The following is a 20,969-nucleotide window of genomic DNA, read 5'->3' on the forward strand; positions in this document are numbered from 1 at the left end:
GCTTTTAAATCTCAATCCCTTTGTAAAATGATGGAGCTAAAATTGCTGTAAATGTAACCAATGCAAATTTCATAACGCTCTGAGTCGTTAATAACTTCTTAGTGCCCTGTACGAGGAATAGTATTAAATTAAAACTTTCTGCCTGGTTATAAATGTAATACTAATCGCTTCAATGACTAGTTGTTTGGTTAATTTTTTACATTTAGACAAAACGCATGATTGTTTGCCCGTGTTGACGTCTAAAAATAGTTACCAATGCAGCTATACTTATTTTAATCGATTGAGATTAGAACGGACCGACTTAAGCATGATTTAAAATACGGTGATCTATTGGATTGACTTTCACCACTAGCTGAATACATCAATATATTGGAAATAAGGAAAGCTCTGGTAATAAGCGCTCATATTCACCTCGTAGCTTCTCTGAACTGTAATTGCTTTTGGTGCTTTTTCTATAACTTATAATTGACGAAAACAAGCACGGTTCGACTTACACGCTTCTAAAATACCACTACGAAAAAAATAGAAATTGATAGTAAAGCGCCATATAAACCTCATAATCAATGTGCAAGTTCTGAAAGGTCAACGGTTTTTTAAATTTAATTTGTAATAATCTGATCACATAATTAATTAAAACGTAGAGCGTTTCAATATTGCTTACCTGGCAAGTTAATTGACGACACATAACAAATTACTTCCTACTTTGGTATACATCTCTTTTTATATGCAAGGATATATACGGAATGAGTAACCCTCGTTCACACATGGACGCCGCTTCTACTACGATCAAATCGTGGCCAAAAACGTGGCCGATCGTGACAAATCGAAGGAGAAACTTAGTGGAGTCTTCCTAAGCGAATAATGATCGGAGAGCTCTACGCTCTCGTCACGCTTATTCTTTACACGCTCAAAACAAGCGTAGCGGGATCGTGGCCAACAAGAATCGGTGTAAAGTCGTAAAAAGAGCGTAGTAGAAGCGCCGTAATCGTACAGGCAGCGCGGAAGCATCGTAGAGACATCTTCATGATCGTAGTAAAAGCGCAGTAAAAGCGTAGTACAGTCGGGAATTTATCAAGTGCGCTCCTACAACGTTCCCACTTCGTTCTTACAACGTTCCCACTACGATCTCTCTACGTTCCTGACGATCCTACAAAGACCTACAATAACCTTACGCCGATCATACAAGTAGATAACCACACATTCATTATAGGGTCAATATTATTTCATATGCTTGAGTGTTGATGCCTTTTGAACAAACGAATTTCCAAGCGAAAACTGACTGGATTCCGATAAGCAGTCAATTGATAATGATGCACGTTACATATTAAGCTTGCGTAATGGTAGAATTAATTAAAAGCCAAACTGTACAATATGACAACATGTTGTTTTCAATGTTAATATTCATAGCAGATGAAAACTTTGATAATACATTAATTCGTACTTATTTTCATAACAGATGACGGCGAAGTTGGTCCCAACAAGCCCTGCCGCTGCCGATGCCCAAGCTGATACCGCAATCGCACATTCTCGGCCCTTTCCGTCAAACATCGGATAAGTACCTCGAAGGAGATAGTATGAATACACATTTCGGAAGCGGTTTGCGGTCTACCTACGCGGGCCTACGCGAATCAAAATTACATAGTAAAAACAAACATGGCCGGTTTTGCGAGTTGTTTACATTTTGCACAGATGAAATTGGGGATTTTCTATGCTCTGAAGCCAGAGCAAGTACAAACTCTAGAGGAATTATGGACGCCATCGTTGTTATTGTTTTTGTTGTTGTAACATTCTTAGAATGGTATCACGTGGGCGGACTTCATTCAACCCGTATTTCTCCCGAGTCCGATTATGATAATCTGCGAGGGGTACCGAATGGCTGATACCGCTGGTACAGGAGCTCTCTACATTGACGCCCTCGATGATTTCACTACAACGGTATCCACTTTGACCAATGTTTCTTCAACATAAACGTAATCAAGAGCTTCCCGAACTCAAAACCGGTCATCCGATGATGCCATCAGCTTTGTTGTCAAGGAACGTTTGGTGCCTTACACGGGTTTGTGTCATATGTTTCTGTTTTATATACGAAGTACATTTGTATATGTATAAGAATAAAACGCATTAAACCAATTGCTTTTTTAAGTATACTAGTATTATTTATGACTCCATATACTTAGTCACATTATGCCTGTAATCTTTCTGCGGCAACATTTCTTCGTTGTTTCCATACCTTTACCGTATTTTACTTGGGTAAAGTTTTACCAAATTGCTCACGAATAGAGCTTAGAATGCTCACGGCAAGCCTATGCACAAGCACAGAGAATTGCGAGGCTTTACAGCTGCTGGCAAGTCATCAAGAGGGCTTGGTAAAGGCCATGGTTTCAACAAGACCAAGGGTGGCTCTCGCCGGGCTTACTGAAATAAGCAGAACACCCTCAATATGCGCAGAAAGCGTTAAAAATGTTTATAAATTTTTATTGTCTTTCATTTCAATAGATTACATATATTATATAAATATAAATATATTTCAAAATTTGGGGAAAAACATCATTAAAATACATAATTTTCATGTTCTATTGTTTGCAACAGTATATACGTATGTCGAACGATTTTAAGATGACTTCTTTTGTATATTAATTGCATAAAACACGTAAATTTCTTTTGCAACAACATACATAATATAACTATACTTTAATTCACAAATAACTGCAGAGATTTTTCACAATCTAAACTTACGCCAAAATTGCATCTTAAAAAAATACATATTCAAACAATCACTACACAAACGCCATCTGAGTTCGCAAACAGTAATTGTAAAACGTTACTCCAAACAGATATTTATTCGTTATTACTTTATTATACCGCACATATACTGCTTAAAATGTCCAACACTGTACACAATAACACATACTAGTGGGGAATCATTCTTTCCTGCCATGGTACCGATCCTACCGGGCTGTTAAAATAGATTTTAAGTGGTTCCCTCTGTCTTGTCCCTGTTAAGTCCTCCTGGCATCTCTATCTCTTGCATGTTAGCTTCTTGTCTCCAGGCACCGGGCTCCGAATTGTGATCATTATCCTCCTGGTTAAGTTGGGAATTTGTAAAGCCGGGAAGCGCAATCTTATGAGGTTATGAAGGCAAACACAACACTCTATGTCTTGTATTACTGCTGGGAATAGCTGAATGGTTGTGAGTTATACCCGCCATCTTTGTGCCAAAATACCAAAAGCATTTTTCAATCACACGGCGACCCCTTGATATTTTGTAGTTTGTGATAAAGTGCTCTCTGGTTATACCTCTCTGCGAATAAGTTTTCATCAAATATGTCCTCAACCCAAATTCATCATCTCCCAGAATAAAGTTGGGCATCGGCTCGTTGTCATAAAGAAGTCGGACTGGCGATGGAAATCCGATTGCTCTGTCTTCGAGGCACTGTTTCAGCTCAGGTTCGTTAAATATTGGAGCATCAGACATAGAACCAAGACCTCCACAGTCAATCAATAGTTATTTGTACTAAGCATCTGCCAGTGCTACTATCAGTACGAAAAAGAAGTGCTTGTAATTGTGGTAAAGTGAGCCACTGTTCGGGGAACATCTGATGACGTGTTTACCATCTAGGGCACCGCATGCATGTGGGACATTCCATCTGTTCTTGATCTCGTCTGCAATGAGAGACCATTCATATGGAGTTATTGGACATTTTATCTCTTCATTTTTTAATTCCTCACAAACAGCCTGGCAAACCTCAGGACTGAGACACGCTATCGTATTCTTAGCCATTCTGAACTTATACATTTAACTAGGGTACTTATCTCCTGAAGCGAGATGTCTGATAGTAATGGCAAGTTCGACACCTGGTTCTAGCGTTTCCCTCCAGCCTGTATTTTCCTTCTAAATCCTAGGGCCAACTCTCTGGAGCAGCTCATTGAAGATCGCTGGTTCCATCCTCAAAAAGTTGAAGAATGAATTGGTGTCTTCCATTTAAAGTTCTCGCAGGAATGTGTCATACTGTCAAAACTGGAGCCTCCTATCTGCAGATAGCCATGGCCGTACCAAGTATCTGCTTGGCCTTCTTCTGCGCCTCCGCCTATTAACCATTTGTGCAATATCAAGTGCAACTAACATGTGTTATTGCTGAAATAAAGCAAGAAGAATCAGATCAGCATTTATACGTCCGTTCATGTTTGACATTTGGAAAGAAGTGACAAATATGTTTTCCAACCTAAATATATATATACATCATCGTCAAAATTGTACTAGAAGCGCAATACAATCGTACTATGATCGGAGACATGTTAGCGATATCGTCGTTCACAGTCATATAGGTCTGCGTAGCGTCGTAGTATGATCTTGAATTTCGGGGCAGTAAACGCAGTAAACGCGGCCGCTGGTCGGCAAAGGTCTGCGTAACATCGTAGTAGAAGCGTGTTAGCAGCGCGTTTGACGTAGGGGCATCGTAGTACGGTCAAAACGAAGACCATAATTAACCAAATCGCTCTATTTAGACGCCTCGATCGGCCTCGATCCGCCCCGATCTTAACATTTTTCAGATCAGGGCTTGATTGGGATGATCGTCGTACATTCTTTATTGTAAAAATTGTTGAAAAAGTTCAAATACTTATATAAAAATAACCATCGCTAGTTTGTGAAAATGTATGCTTTTGTTATTTGATGATTTATTTTCGCCATTTTTCCATACAATTTACATCACATTTTTATATATTATGTAGGACTATATTCACCGATTTAATGCATGTGTACGATAACAATTGAATCGGAATTGCGTAACTCTAGCAGCTGTTTCAATTGGAAACTGATTTGAGTTTAACGTCCTCAAAACAACAGGCTATGGACGATAATACTACTGATTAATAAAAAAACATGATGTAAAATATGAAGTATTAGTGTCGTTGTCTAGAAGTGGTTGGCCTGTATCTTTTAATTAAAGTAATTAAGCACGTTGAATAAATCCTCTTATTTCCAACTCACATCGTTACAACAAAGGTAACACCGTGCTTAACGTTTTTCTTTGGGGGGGGGGGGGGGGGGGGTCTTTGAAAATTACTGTTAAGTGGAATGCATATGAATAAAAGCCAGGTAACAAAAACAACGGTCTTATTTGGTCCTTTTAAAATTTACATGAAACGAAACACAAATCTCATTGACATAGAACATTTCAATAATGAAATAGGCATTAATAGTAAAATGTATTCATATACAATTGAATTTGCTAAAATAACAACTATTCCTTGGTGATTAGTCCAATTGAATATGCTAGTGTAACAAATAGTATGTAAAGGCGAGTCTAATTGAATATGTTAGAATAAAAAAAAATACGTGGTAATGAATTGAATTCAATATAATAGGGTATCAAACATATTGCGGTGGAGAGCATTATTAGATTTATGTGTTTTAATAGTTATTAGTCTTAAATTAATCTTAAAGGTGTCATTATGTTACAAAATAGATTTTATGAAGTCTGGTAGGGACTATCGACCCGATAATGTGAGTCAAGAAAGAAGTAATGCTGTATTGAAATTCAAGAATTTAATTGTAAGTAAATAAAAAAAACATTCAGAAAGTTACTCTCTCCGAGCGTTGTATTGTTATAATGATATTCGAGTACACAAAACTATTATCTAACTCCTGTGTTCCGTTCGCATCACATACTTATAACCTGGAAGTAATTTGGTTAAGCAAATAAAATATGTCCTGTCTAATCTCATCACATTTGCATAATAAAACATCTAAAATGGCATTGTTGTGTATCATACAACACAAATATTTAACGAGTCAGATGGCAATAATGTCAGAGTACATCTATTAAGCACGCCGCATGATTGGAGTAACGGTTGTCACTTTAACATCGAGGTAAATTGATTACACAAAGGAGTTGGTAGCAGCTGTAATCACGAACGCTGTTAAGTACTAATATTCACTGTGTTTCAAAAAAAAACAATTGTTGTAATTTCACTTTTGATAAACTTATTTGAACTCGTTTTAAATGCAAATAATGGGACTAAACTATTTTGTTTATGAAGCAATTTGGTCTCGCAATACAAACTTCCAATTATTTATACTAGAACGTGAAACATATTATTAACAGCAACACTATCCATCATTGTTTAGTCTATGGATTGGTCTTAAATTTCTCACAGGCAATAATTTAACAATAACAAGGAGAAATATAAGGTACCAATTAACCACCAGAATCAATACTTTAGTCAATAAGCTAGTCTTGCACTTCTCTCATGCAATGAGTTTACACTATTAATATAGGACATCTCCACCACCATCATCATTATTTAGTAAATCTGGTCTAAGACTCCTAAAATGAGCAAGTATTTTAATATTTGAAATTTAAGTTAGCACCACTAACAACACAATTATATTAAATCAAATTAAATTAAATTATAAGCCTTGGAACGCTAACACGTTACTATTTTTATATAACAATAAGAATAAAAAAGACGCAACCAAAACACCAGCATCATATTTAAGATAATTGTAAACTTTTTAAAGGGCAAGTAGTTCATCAGCAATATAACACTTCGCCATAGTAAGCACTATTGTTTTAATCAATACGTTTGCCATGCACTTCACAAGTATTGTACATTAGCTTTGATCAATATATGAAGTTTTCACCACCTCATTGTTATCCCCAGTAAGTTGGTTTTACATTTCCTACGTGCAATTATAACAGTACTGAGAAGTATAAAACATCGCCAACACCAAAACATTGTTTTCAATAACTTTGCAAATTTAACGGCTAAATTATTGCAATAGTCATTATAAGACAATATCACCTATTTCATCTTAGTTTTGATCAATAAGTCGGTATTTCACTTCTCGCGTGAAAAAATAACCAAGTATCATCCGTTGTAAAAGAACCAACAATATCGTATTTTTTTAATTATACAAAGTCGTATTCTCGCTCGTGCAGTCGAATGGAAGATCCGGCGACTTTCAACGTTGACAAAGGATTATGTGCCGATAGGTCCTAGCAAACGACCTGGTTCGATGAAAACCAATCCTTTCCCGAAGTAAGCGCAGCAGTTGTGCTCTGTCCTCGTACCAAATGTAAAAATTTTGGACATCGTTGACGTAAATGCGACGTCAACAATAACTTGTTCATTTTTCCTTTTCAGTCGCGAACAAAATGATATTTTTTTTAATCAGTTGACATATAATGCATTTGTTAAATATTAAACCTTCATATAAACATTTGTTCATTAATAATCAGTTCACATTGTTGTATTTTAGGTTATTTTTTTAGAAAGACTATGCGTATTCGGTTTGCATAAGGAATAAGGCCCTTTCTCCCTTACTTTATTTAGCGGCAAATATGTCTGAATATCGCTTACTATTTTCTACGGATTATCGGGCTCTATGTGGGTTTGGAGAGTTTTGGTTCACGCCGATTTGAGCACATTGATAACAGTAACATCTGTAAACAAACCAAACATCATTAAATTCGTTATTGCTGAAGCAACACAAAATGTAGGCAATTAAGTAAGCCTCCTGTTTATCTATAAGTTCAACATTCATTACCAACCAAAATAAGGGTTGAAGATTTAACAGATTTCGCGACAGTGTTGGGCAATGTCAGATCCTATTTGAAACTTACTTTGAAATGAAAGGACATTAAAAACTGCACGCCTAACTGCAAAAGTAGACAAACACTAAGCCAACTGGGGGTCACCGTAATCATTCATTTATTCATCCATTTCATTACCGGTACCACTAGTGCATTCCGTCCCATAAATATATGACTATACAAAACGGTGGTGGATGGGAATATAATATTTTCAAAAAAAGAACTTACCTAATGCACATTTTTCTCCATTCAATATAGTATATTGCCCTCGTTAAAGGCGTGCCATGGTCGGAGGGATCCCACTTTACACCGTCAATAGTTTACAAGCAATGCATGCATATTATAGCACATGGTATTCATTTTACCATTAATAGGTTTTATTTTACGATATTAACTTTGTTTGTTAAACAAATAAAATTACTACACACAACTTTTTTAAAATAGTAACAATAGTTCCCTGGTTTTACTTTGACGCATATTGTCCGGCCAGGTACGATTATTCTGCTTTAAGAGTGGGTCCAGTTTTGTTCATTTTACAATTATAAGTATTCATTTTGCTCAAAATAAATATAACGTATCCGTGTCATTTTTGTCACGTCCTAGCATAAACGAAGGCATAGTTCGAAAGATCAAAAACTTATCATATTCAGAAAACAATTCGATATAATTACACATATTCAATCATTTTTCTATACTCACTGCTGCAATATATCTAGTAAGCATATTTTGAATTTACAAGTCAAAGTTCTGGCACATAAGTTCTTGTAATGCTTTATATAATCCTATCTTATTTACACAAATACCTCCGTTATTTTACTATTTTCATATAAAAATCTCGAAGAGTTAAAACAACAGTCAAAGCACACACACACATCTTAAAGTTTTTTCTACAAGCAAATCAACGCCGGTCCATGAAGAATGTTCTATATGTAAAAGGGCTTGTTCAAACTCAATCCCTTCGTAAAATGATGGAGCTAAAATGGCTGTAAATGTAACCAATGCAAATTTCATGGCGCTCTGAGTCGTTAATAACTTCTTAGTGCCCTGTACGAGAAATAGTATTAAATTTAAACTTTCTGCCTGGTAATAAATGTAATCGCTTCAATGACTGGATGTTTGGTTATTTTTTACATTTAGACAAAACGCATGATTGTTTGCCAGTGTGGACATCTTAAAACATTTTGCAATTCAGCTATACCTATTTTTATCGTTTAGATTAGAACGGACCGATTTTAGCATGATTTGAAATACGATAATCTATTGGATTGACTTTAACCACTAACTAAATACATCAATATATTGGAAATCAGGAAAGCTCTGGGAATAAGCGCTCATATTCATCTCGTGGCTTCGCTGGACTGTAATTGCTTTTGGTGCTTTATTTATAACTTATAATTGACGAAAATAAGCACGGTTCGACTTGCACGCTCCTAAAATACCACTACGAACAAAATTGGAAATTGATAGTAAAGCGCCATTTAAACCCCAAAATCAATGTACAAGTTATGAAAGGTCAACGGGCTTTTTTTTAAATTTAATTTATAACAATCTTATTACATAATTAATCAAAACAAAGAGCGTTTCAACATTGCTAATCTGGAAAGCAAATTGAGGACACACTTATAACAAATTGCTTCTTACTTTGCTTTACGTCTCTTTTTATATGAAATGACATTTGGAATAAGTAACTTTGCTTTAATAAACACGATAGGAAGCACCCGCATGTTTAAATATCTAATACTGCTTTATTGACTAATTGTACTTATGACGAGGTTATTATCATAAACCTAATGAGAAAAATATTCATCATTATGGTTATTTATTTATTGACACATTTATTGTAAACCGTTTAGTTAATAAAATTAGTAGAGAGTGCATCTTTAATATATTCGCTTTCTTTTGATGATGATGCGTCGTGTTCTTCTGATTTTTTTAACAACTTAAAAACGTAATTATGTATTATCCCAGAGGTAACCGTGTTATGTGCGTAGTCCACGTGTTTGTGGACTGGTAATATACTCGTTGCACCTTTCCCGCCATAGAAGCTCTTTTGTGGAACAAAAACCTGGTTGTGTAACTCATTCATGTTGAACAAAATATGGATGCCATACATGTCATAATAAGACGCAATTAGACACACCGAAAATGTTTATACATTAAGATTTCGCGTGGTTTAAATGACTGAAATAAAACATGTACAAATAGTTTTTGGTAACGCATCAAAGTTTATGCCTTCTTTCAAGTTAAAAGGTATTTAAACTTGCACAATCGGGTCATACCATCAAAACTTCATGAAATCAAATGCTTTACATTACCGAATTCGTATTTCAAACTTGCCGTTTCATATGAGTATATTTGCAAATCATTAGAGTAGTCTAGTACATTTCGAAAAACGTTCAAACTTACTTAAGAACATTTCAAAAATCTGAAACATATTCAACTATAAAAAAAAGTCTAGATATTTACTTAAAATGCGGTTTGGATTAAGGATTTGTTCAAATGGCAAAACAAGAAAATTTATACCAATTCCATAAACGCATCCAAATAACGAATGTACATTAAAGTCACACACCTTGAAATGAAATACATGTTAATCAATACATGTAGATGCAATTTGAAAGTGTGATAAATTGTCATTAAATCTATAGCCTAGTAAGCAATAATTTCTTATTGTTTAACATTTTAAAACCAAAATAAGATTTCTATACGTATACGTCCATTTCGACAAACGCGATTATTTTAAAGTTTTAACGCGCAAAAAAGACGTATTTCTAGCTTTCTACCACCAATATATATTCAAATTGGCATATATAGAATTAAATCTATAGCCTAATTAGCAAGTATTTTTTTTAATTTAAAAATAGAAAGTTGGATTTCTAGACGTATACGTCCATTTCGACAAACGCGATTATTTTTAAGTTTAAAGCGCAAAAAAGACGGATTTTTTATCTTGTTACTACCAGATATATTCTTATTGACATAGATAAAAATAAATCTATAGCCTAGTTAGCAAGTAATTTATTATTTTCAAACGGTACCGCTTTTAAAACCGAAAGTAGGATTTCTAGACGTATACGTCCATTTCGACAAACGCGATAATTTTTAAGTTTTAAAGCGCAAAAAAGACGGATTTCTACCTTGCAACCAACAGATATATTATAATTGGCATAGATAAAATATTTTTCTTATTCATACTTAAATTTATTTCCTTTTCAAGGTGTGTGGCTTTAATAGTTTGTTTTATTTAATGTTATTTAATGTTTGTTTGTAATGTCATGTTTTGTGCATGTAATTGGTTAATATGTCCAAGCATAATAAACTTGCGTATTCCAATAGCACATTTCTTCTAACAATACGTCTGGAGTTTTATAAGTCGTATATATCGTGTATAATCTTTGATACATTATATGTATCCATCAAAATAACAGTTAACTGACTATTATTTTTTTATTCAACATGAGTATAAGAAATAGGTTCTCTCAGTGAAACATAATTTCAACACGCATAATCGACGCTGTGTTTGTTTTGAAATCGCAACGTCTGTCTAGTTGAATCAATTTAAATGTGTATGCATGTGTTTATGTATAAAACTAACTCAGAAAGAGAATTGCACATGGACAACTGATCGGGTTTGTTCACTTTTCTTTATTCGCAGTATTGCAAAAAAAGAAAATTCTCTGTCATAATTCAATACACATATTGGTGACATCCATCCCGTATCTAATAGGCATTTGTATCTTTGTCGTTGGGCCAAAATCCACCTTTGCCGGATTTCGAGGTATGGTGATCGCTGTTCTTAGAACCGAATGGTCCGCGGCCACGATTAACACCATTTCTACCTTTGCTGGATTTCGAGGTATGGTGATCGCTAGTCTTAGACCCGAATGGTCCGCGGCCACGGTTAGCACCATTTCTACCCCTGCTGGATTTCGATGTGTGGTGATCGCTCGTCTTCAGGCCGAATGGATCTTGACCTTTATTAACTCCCTGGCCACGGTTTCTTCCATTTTTACCAAATGTCCCTCGACCACGATTTGGTCCATGCCCACCTTTGCTGGTTTTCGATGAATTATTATCGCTGGTTTTAGACCCAAATGATCCTCTGCCTCCCTTGTTTGCATTTACAAGACCACGACGAGGTTTATTATCAGAGCTTGTGTGGTGGTCGCTACTATCGCTGCTGTCTTCTTCTTTTTTATTTCCGGAGCATTCAGCACAGCAGGAATCAGATCTAAATACAAAATTTGTATTTAATATTATTAATCAAGATGAACATATTTTGTTTCCAAAAAGTTAACGTCGCGTCTTTGTTATTCATTTAAAAAAAAACTATGTATTATGCTACAATTATATATAAAGTAATCATTTATTATCATTATTATAGATTATTCAACAAGAATCATCCATTTAAACCGTAAAAAGTATAATGCATAATGTTGTCATGGTACGTCTATTCGTCGGTCTAAAGTGTTGTCACGGCACGTCTATTCGTCTGTCTGAAGTGTTGTCATGGCACGTCTATTTGTCGGTAAAGTGTTGTCACGGCACGTCTATTCGTCGGTCTAAAGTGTTGTCGAGGCACGTCTATTCATCGGTCTAAAGTGTTGTCGAGGCACGTCTATTCGTCGGTCTAAAGTGTTGTAACGGCACGTATATTCGTCTGTCTGAAGTGTTGTTACGGCATGTCTATTCGTCGGTCTAAAGTGTTGTCACGGCACGTCTATTCGTCGGTCTAAAGTGTTGTCGAGGCACGTCTATTCATCGGTCTAAAGTGTTGTCGAGGCACGTCTATTCGTCGGTCTAAAGTGTTGTAACGGCACGTATATTCGTCTGTCTGAAGTGTTGTTACGGCATGTCTATTCGTCGGTCTAAAGTGTTGTCACGGCACGTCTATTTGTCGGTCTAAAGTGTTGTCACGGCACGTCTATTCGTCGGTCTAAAGTGTTGTCACGGCACGTCTATTCTTCGGTCTGAAGTGTTGTCATGGCACTTCTATTCGTCGGTCTAAAGTGTTGTCACGGCATGTCTATTCGTCGGTCTAAAGTGTTGTCACGGCACGTCTATTCGTCGGTCTAAAGTGTTGTCACGGCACGTCTATTCGTCGGTCTAAAGTGTTGTCACGCCACGTCTATTCGTCGGTCTGAAGTGTTTTCACGGCACGTCTATTCGTCGGTCTAATGTATTGTCACGGCACGTCTATTCGTCGATCTGAATTGTTGTCACTTTGGTGCCAGTTAAATCCGCCATTACGCCAACACAAGTAACAACGCACGTCATTTTGTCGTATCGTCGCATATATATTTTGATTTATAGCGTAACCGCATGTTGGTGACTTTCAAACCCGCCAACAGCCCAGAAATACAAATCAGAGGCGAAAAATAATGGCTAAAGAAGTAGAAATTGAATGCATCTTTGTCGTCTTGTCTTTCTTAAGCGTACAAAATGTGTTACGTAGTTTGTCGTTTGGTTTGTTGGCGGTTTTGAAACACGCTAATTGACAGAACAATAAGTAAAAAAACATCCACCATACAAATCCACTCAAGTTAATTGTTTTCTATGTATGTAGAAATTTAAACGAACAGTGCTATAATTGTAATGGTGACTTATTATCATTATAATCAGTTAGCAATTTCAGATACTTGTATACACTTCTTTAATAGATATCGTTATGTCGTTAACGCATCTGAATGACGGCTTATTTGCAGGCTTTAAAAAATCTAGCGTTGCAAAATTCAAAGGAAATCTGATATTCAATTAATTACAGTATTATGTACATGGTTTTAAATAAGTTCACGCAATGTTTGGCTGGAATTCGCACTTTGCCGGCATTGAATTATCACACATGATTTTACCCCACGACCAACCCACAAGTAAAAAATGACTGATGAACAATTGTCTCACTATACTGTAGACTTGAAAAAAAAATGCCCAAGAGCCATGATGTTGAGGAAAAAGTCGTTCTAAATGTTGGGTCAATATATTCCATAATAGAAAAAGGGTACTCAATCTGCAAAATCTACTTACACCAAACAATTGTCTCATTGCATTTCAGACTTCAGAAAATGACCGAGTATCATTATATTTATGAAAATATATATCTACCGTGCTATGTGAAAAGGGGTTTAATGCATGTGCGTAAAGTGACGGGGAAATTTTCCGCTGTTATGACATTTTTCGTTTACAAAGAGTATATTCTCAGCAAATATCCAGTTTATGCGGAAAGTGTCGTCCCTGATAAGCCTGTGCAGACTGCACAGCCTAATCTGGGACGACACTTTACGCACATGCATTAAACCCCTGTTTCAGAGAGCGCGGCGTATATCAATAGTCACACATGACAAAGGTACAAAAACCTCAATTGGTCGCACGCCGATTACTTCCCGTTATTTTTATTTACAGAACAGAACAGAACAGAATAGAATAGTTTTTTGACTTAAGCATGTGAAGCTCATCGTCGTTAACATACATATATATAAATAAATAACAGCATGCGTTCAATTACACACAAAAACACACATCATTTTTAAGAACAGTTAATCTAAATAAAAACGAAATAAACATATTTCGTGAACATATTTCGTGAGAGGCGCACATAAATGGGGTTAATACATAGTGATCCAACAATGTTATGCGTATAGTTTTACAAATATATCAATAATTAATTAATTCTGATCTTATTGTCTTTGTAAAGAATTTATTACTATATTACCAGTAAATATATATGACATTTTCTCTTATTTAAAAGCATTTTAAACTAAACATGGCTAGCTTTCTTAATACAGTTTTGTTTTAACTATTAAGTAGTTTAATAAACTTGAACATATTTGGCCGGATTCTACAAACTTTCTGAAGTAATGCATTCCTAACATCATTATAATAAAGACATTTAAGAACAAAGTGAAATTCATCCTCCATGTAAGTACATGTCTTTCGGCTGTAAATCTTTAACCCATTCATGCCTAGCGTCCTGAAAAAAGGACATTGCAAACAGCGTAGACCCAGATGAGACGCCGCATAATGCGGCGTCTCATCTGGGTCTGCGCTGTTTGCTTAAAGAAATTTCTGTAAGAAATATTCTAAATATAGAAATAAATATACCAGACACCCCTAATTTTGGAAATAAATTGATCCAATTTAGTAGGATGGGAGAGTCCACTCGGCATAAATGGGTTAAGCAATATCAGCAAAAGCACTACACAAGGATTTGAAACATACGCATGTTGGAGACAATATGTCCCATACTAGAACAAGGAGAATACACATGCACATAATGTCATTTAGTTGTTTAAGTGTGAGCTGGAGACAATATGTTCCATACTAGAACAAGGAGAATACACATTGCACAAGACAAGTGCAATTCTTTGTGGGAGACACAAAATATCCTCTCGAATTCAATTGCTGATATTTTATTTATTTATTTTTTGGTCGACCATTATACATGTTGTTAAATTTATTAAACTAAGAAAAATGTCGCAGTACAGAAACAAACTTTGAAATGTCATTACAATCATTAAGCAGTAAATCACGTACGTCACCATATCATGTAGAAAGGACACGGTAACAACCTTTGTTTGGTGGATCTTCTGCCATGTGCGTGTGTGTATTTTGGCACAAGACGAGGCAAATTATACATTCTAAATAGTATATAAACTATACTTATATTAACGTATGGGAATGTTTTTACCGATAAAACACATTTTGTGAATACATCTTACCTAGTTGTGTGTTTTTACCAATTAAGGAAAGTGCGGTGACCTTGCGAACGAGAAACAATCACATTCGACGTACGATCGACTCACTTAATTTGACAAAAGTGTTGACGCATGTTCAAATTAAAGTTGCCGTTACTTGTGAACCCGGCTGAAGGTCTACGCAAATCGGTTGTGAAACGGCTTTAAATAGTTTTCATCCCAACCGCTTCTCACTGACCGGGTATAACCACCATTTTCATTCATTTCTGTAATTTACTTGTGTTATTCACTTAATTATATAAAAAATATTCGCAATAAAGAAAGCCTGATAATAAGTTATGTTCATTAACATAAAACAAGAATAGAGGTTAAAAAATCCACACGTGAATCCCACCTGAATCTCCTCTGGTTTGCGGGACAGTTCAGCGGGGGGCACAGGGCGAAGGCACATATGGGTGCGCACGTGCGGCAGCAGCCGTCAGACGTCTGCAGGTTCTTGCCACAGTTCACTGCTGGGCAGACCCTCTTGGAGCACTTGTAATTACCACCAACAGAGCATTCGCAAGTATTACACTTATCGCTGGGGTCAACGAAATTTCCTGAAATTGTGTACGTTAGGATAACGACCAATGGATAGTAACCGTGAACATAAATGTGTTTGTAAATATCTTATAATTAGTAAATACAATTTCGTATATTTGGTGCAAAAATGTAGCACGTGACATTGAAATTAGAAGGCACGTGGTATCTTTTTGCCCCAATGGGGCGACATGTAAACAAACATATATACCTGCTATACATTAGTTTGGGTCATAGTTCTTTTTATAATACATACATTATAATCATTTATGACACTCTAAAACTTATGATTAAATATGGTATAATACTGAAGAAAATATGTATTTATTATGGAACCTGGATTTGGCGCTTGTTTCCAAAACTAAATAGAGAAATTGACTTTAAGCCATTTTCTTCTATGGTCTTAGGTCTTTAATACCATCAGATGAATAAACATATTTTTCAAGTACTGTAAAAGCTGGTTTCCTCAGACGTGTTTGCTATTTTATCGTTTAAGAAACTTTTAAGACGGATATTACAAAAAACGTTTTCGCCGTCCACAAAGTATATACATTTAAATGCTTGGATATGGAAGAAACTTTGTTGTTATTGGAATCTCGAACATAATTGTATATATATATTTTTATATATATTTATACATATTGTTTAACCAAAAAACGATTATAGTATGCATATGATCAAACATTGTATGTATAGCAATGCCATAATTGACACACAAAATCAGTTTAATGATACAAGGTTTTTTTCCAAAGCATCGTTTACCACGCACACATTACCGAATGGTTTATTTATCAACATAATTCAACAGTTTATAGTCTTAAGAAATAATATATTGGAAAACAACAGTCACATGAATGACAATTACGAATTAAGTAATGATATTCAGATATTCATTGTCACGGCGCTCAACGCAAAAAGTTCCATCTTGTGTAAAAAAAATGCCTTATATGGCCTTATTAAAACAAAAAAATACTGTTCGTGACAACAGCCAGAGAGGGAAACCTTAATATAACATGTGGTCCTTTACATACGGTAAAGAACCAAGTGTAAAAGAATTCGGCCGTGCTCTGTGAAAAGGGGGTTTAATGCATGTGCGTGAGGTGTCGTCGCAGATTAGCCTGTGCAGTCCGCACAGGCAAATCAGGGATGAAATTTTCCATGTAAATTGGATTTTTGCGAAGAACAGACTTTCTTTAAGCAGAAAATATCATAAATGCGGAAAGTGTCGAACATGCATTAAACCCCTTTTTCACAGAGCACAGCCCAATTACAATATAAAAATGCACCAGAAAAGACACAAACGTATATATAGAGAATACTAGGTTAGCGTTGAATACAGAGAAGTTTATGTTGCGAGGCTTAGAACGCGCGGCCGGAAGCGCGAGCCTTGGCGAGCGCTTTCGGTGTTCGAGCCGAGCAACATAAACTTCTCTGTATTCAACGCTAATCCTAGTATTCTATTTATCCCATTTGATTTTTTCAACGTGACATTTAACATAAATAGATCTAATAACCTTAACAATAATTTTAATTCAGTCATAAAAGCGCTTAAAATCTAACAAATGTAACCATGCGTAGTGATATACATGTATTTGTTCTGGTACGCAAAATAGTCTTTAAAAAATTCACACACAAACTGTAAAACAAGTAAAAAATATCACCATATGCCTACATTCAATTTTACGCAGTATGCGAATTTTAACACATTACGACCGCGAAAAGAAGATTTTACTTTACTATAATTCATTTTATTTTCGAAAGAAAATGATCAAATCCAATATGGCGGCGATTGCTCCTGACAAAATGCTGTCGATGTCAACATACATGTACACCATCGACGACCTAGTTCTGGCTACCATAACTTTAAATGTCGCTTTTTATGATTTTTGACTGGCGCGACTTTGTACAGGTCTTTCAATACTAAATAAACTGTACGCTGAAGTTTCTTTAGCTATCGAAGACCTTGACAATTTTGACGAGTAAACAGACAATTGCAGCGACTGACACTTTATTTGACAAAATATACAGGGCAATACGTTTTCCGACTTCGGACGACGAATTTAAGGACGCGCAGAACGTGTTTTTTATATAATGTTATGGGTATGCCATGTGTGATCCGATGCATCAATGGCGCCCATGTTAAAATCATTTCCCCGAGAACAGGGAACGACAAAAGTACAAACAAAAATCAAAACACGTAAGAACTAGTATCTTACCTTTAGTTATCCTTTAAAATCCATCTAATAATCCATTTAACTCAATAATTGACGATTTTGCATCTAGGGTCATTAATAATTATTTTAGCATAGTTAAATAAAGACCCTTATGCCATTCTATCACTTTATTCAAATGAGTTTATGAACGCGATAAACTTTCTTCTTCGTCACACGCTACGTCATTTACTCTACATTTCTGCTGTTCAAATGAACCGGAGCAGTTTATCTAATAATAGCCGTTGGTAAACTCGGTTGCATTTGCAGATTTCTGCATACAAACATAATTATGTTTAAACTTGCACAATGTTTTATTTATCTATGGTAAATACACTTATTGTACGAGAAAATAATTTAATATATAAATACACAAAGAATGGAAAACATTCCAGTACACAACAGATAAATGAGTAGAAAATACCCGTGTAAAAAATGGGACGTTCCCAATTCCAGTGTGGTGCTATTTTTACCATCTTATACTTTACACAGTTCTATGCCTAACGTGAATTAAATAGGAAAGCAAACATAGCAGATTATTCATGAACTGTGCGATATGTGTATGGCTTGTTGTACATTCTTAATATTTAAGTTAAATGTCAAAAGTATATGCTTTGGTTATAAACAATGCACATTACACTAAATAATTTCGTATAATTTTGAAGCTCAAGTTTTGTCGACTTTGTTTCTTATGAAAAATCATTCAGTGGTAAAGTAAATATAAATAAAAAAAATAACAAAACAAAAATCGTGTAATTTTATATTTTATTTCAACATTTCTTTTGGTGAATATGTCATATATATTTTTTTCTGCAAAATATGCACATTTTCTTTTAATGGGTGACCTTAAAATTCGATCAATGAACCAAACAATATCGACCTAATTTTAGCGCATATCGCATGACGTCATTTAAAAAGTAGTCCGTGCACGCGACAGGTATATTCCACAGTGTTGAATACAAGCAAGTATATTCCACAACGTGTTATACCGTCAATGTCGCGGTGAAAATGGGATAAAACAAACGCACAAACATGAATATGAACACTGTAACGATTTTATACCACATATAATGGTTAATGAATGATTATCACGTTTAGGGTATCGTTGGATTTTTATGAATAAAATTATGTATTAATTCTCAACATCGAGTTTGTAAAACAAATTTCATAAAAAGATTCCCTCGATACATTTTTTGCAGTAATTATTTATAATTTAAAATAGATCTATTCATATATTAATTTTATATTTGATAAAACGCAAATTGACTTTTCAACATACATGGTCTATATTACCTAATTGAATAAAATTGCGTATTTCATCACATCATGCCTTTGCCGATGAATGCTGGTCTATCTTAATATCTTATGACAGTGAGTGTTGTATATTGATGGTAAAACGACCGCTCTTATTTTACCGTCAAAAGCCGTACTCAAGCAAGCAAGAAATCAAATATCAATTTAAAAATAAACATTACATACCACATGGAAAGAAGCGTCCATCCTTTGTACACCCATTGGGCCTAGGCGGAAGAATTACAGTTGCGTCGTAGCACGTGGGTACCAACGCTGTCAAGGCAACCAGCAATATCAGTCTCATGTCCTGTTTCTGCGAATTGACAGTTTATGCGTCTGTGTAAGGCATACAGCTTTATATAGGCACTGACGGCGGTGACGGCGGTGACGGCAGTGACGGCGGTTCCGCCAAAAATGTAATCACTATTCATTTAACGATGTGTTGCAGCAGTTAAACAATAAGTAGGGAAAAAAGGTTATTTCGTTCAAATGTACATAATCTGTTGTTGACAACGTAACCTATATCGGATTAGACCTCACGCGTATTACTTTTTCCGCGACAGTTCGCTATTACAATAATTTAATGTGTCAACAGCTTGGTTATACGCATTACATTTTATTTCAAGGAATTAAGCTTAAACAATGAAATTGTTTTTGCAACAAACGTACGTTTATTAAAGGTAACTTCGGGTAAGGTAGGAATAGTGAAAACAGATGATAGCAGTTGCATTAACCAAACCTTATAATGTAATGCTATAATGATCAACTAAAGTAAAAGAATGTTCAATTTCACAATTGGCATGTTATTCTAATAGGAATTTAAGAAAAAGCATTTCAAAACAAGAATGATTAACACGTAATGTTTTGCCTCAAACATTCATGCGATCATATAACCAACAAAAAACAAAACCTTATTTAACAATTTGAAGATTTGTTTGAAAACTACGTGATTTGAAGAATCTTTCCTTAGACAATGTTATTAAGACTACCGTACGTGTCCTTTAACAATGCATGCCAGGTACTCTCAATATCCTCTTGAGCCTTTGTTTAGACAGATGAGTCGCGTTCTAAAAACTGGACATAATGCATGTCGTAAAGTGTCGTCCCAGATTGGCCTGTGCAGTCCGCACAGGCTAATCAGGGACGATACTTTCCGCCTCAATTTGATTTTCGGTAAGGAAGGACTTCCTTGAAACTAAAAATACCATTAAAGCGAAAAGTGTCGTCCCTGATTAGCCTGTGCGGACTGCAAAGGATTATCTGGGACGACATTTTGAGCACATGCATTATGCCCAGTTTTCTCAGAACGCGTCTCATATGTGTATGGCACTTTTCCTATAACGACGCGTGTCAAGATGCATACCAAGTACTATCGATAACAAGACGATAATCACTTAATCCTGTGTAAAGACAGACTTATGACTCGCGTTTGACAACATATTATGACGCGCTGTGCATGTTCTGTGTGAATTCGGTTGGAAGAACATAGTCGTGTTTGCCTCTTTGACAGGTCATGTCAGTGTGACATAGCCAACATTATAATACGGGCAAGAGCCATGCCGGGTATGCGGAAACTTTGGTAACGGATGGCACTTCCA

The 20,969-nt window shown here is 35.5% G+C and overlaps 1 protein-coding gene across 1 annotated transcript; it reads right to left on the reverse strand.

Annotated features, from left to right (window-relative positions):
* Positions 1–11,116: 11,116 nt before the first annotated feature.
* Positions 11,117–19,690, reverse strand: LOC127855723 (hornerin-like). The gene is made up of 3 exons (XM_052391513.1): positions 19,558–19,690; positions 15,684–15,888; positions 11,117–11,829 (listed from the first exon to the last, which is right to left on the reverse strand). Exons 1-3 carry the CDS (start codon positions 19,673–19,675, stop codon positions 11,319–11,321), a joined length of 834 nt encoding a protein of 277 aa, XP_052247473.1. The 5' UTR covers positions 19,676–19,690; the 3' UTR covers positions 11,117–11,318.
* Between the last annotated feature and the right edge of the window lie 1,279 nt (positions 19,691–20,969).

This window comes from Dreissena polymorpha, chromosome 13 (genome assembly GCF_020536995.1).
Source record: "Dreissena polymorpha isolate Duluth1 chromosome 13, UMN_Dpol_1.0, whole genome shotgun sequence".
NCBI classification, from domain to species: Eukaryota; Metazoa; Mollusca; class Bivalvia; order Myida; family Dreissenidae; genus Dreissena; species Dreissena polymorpha.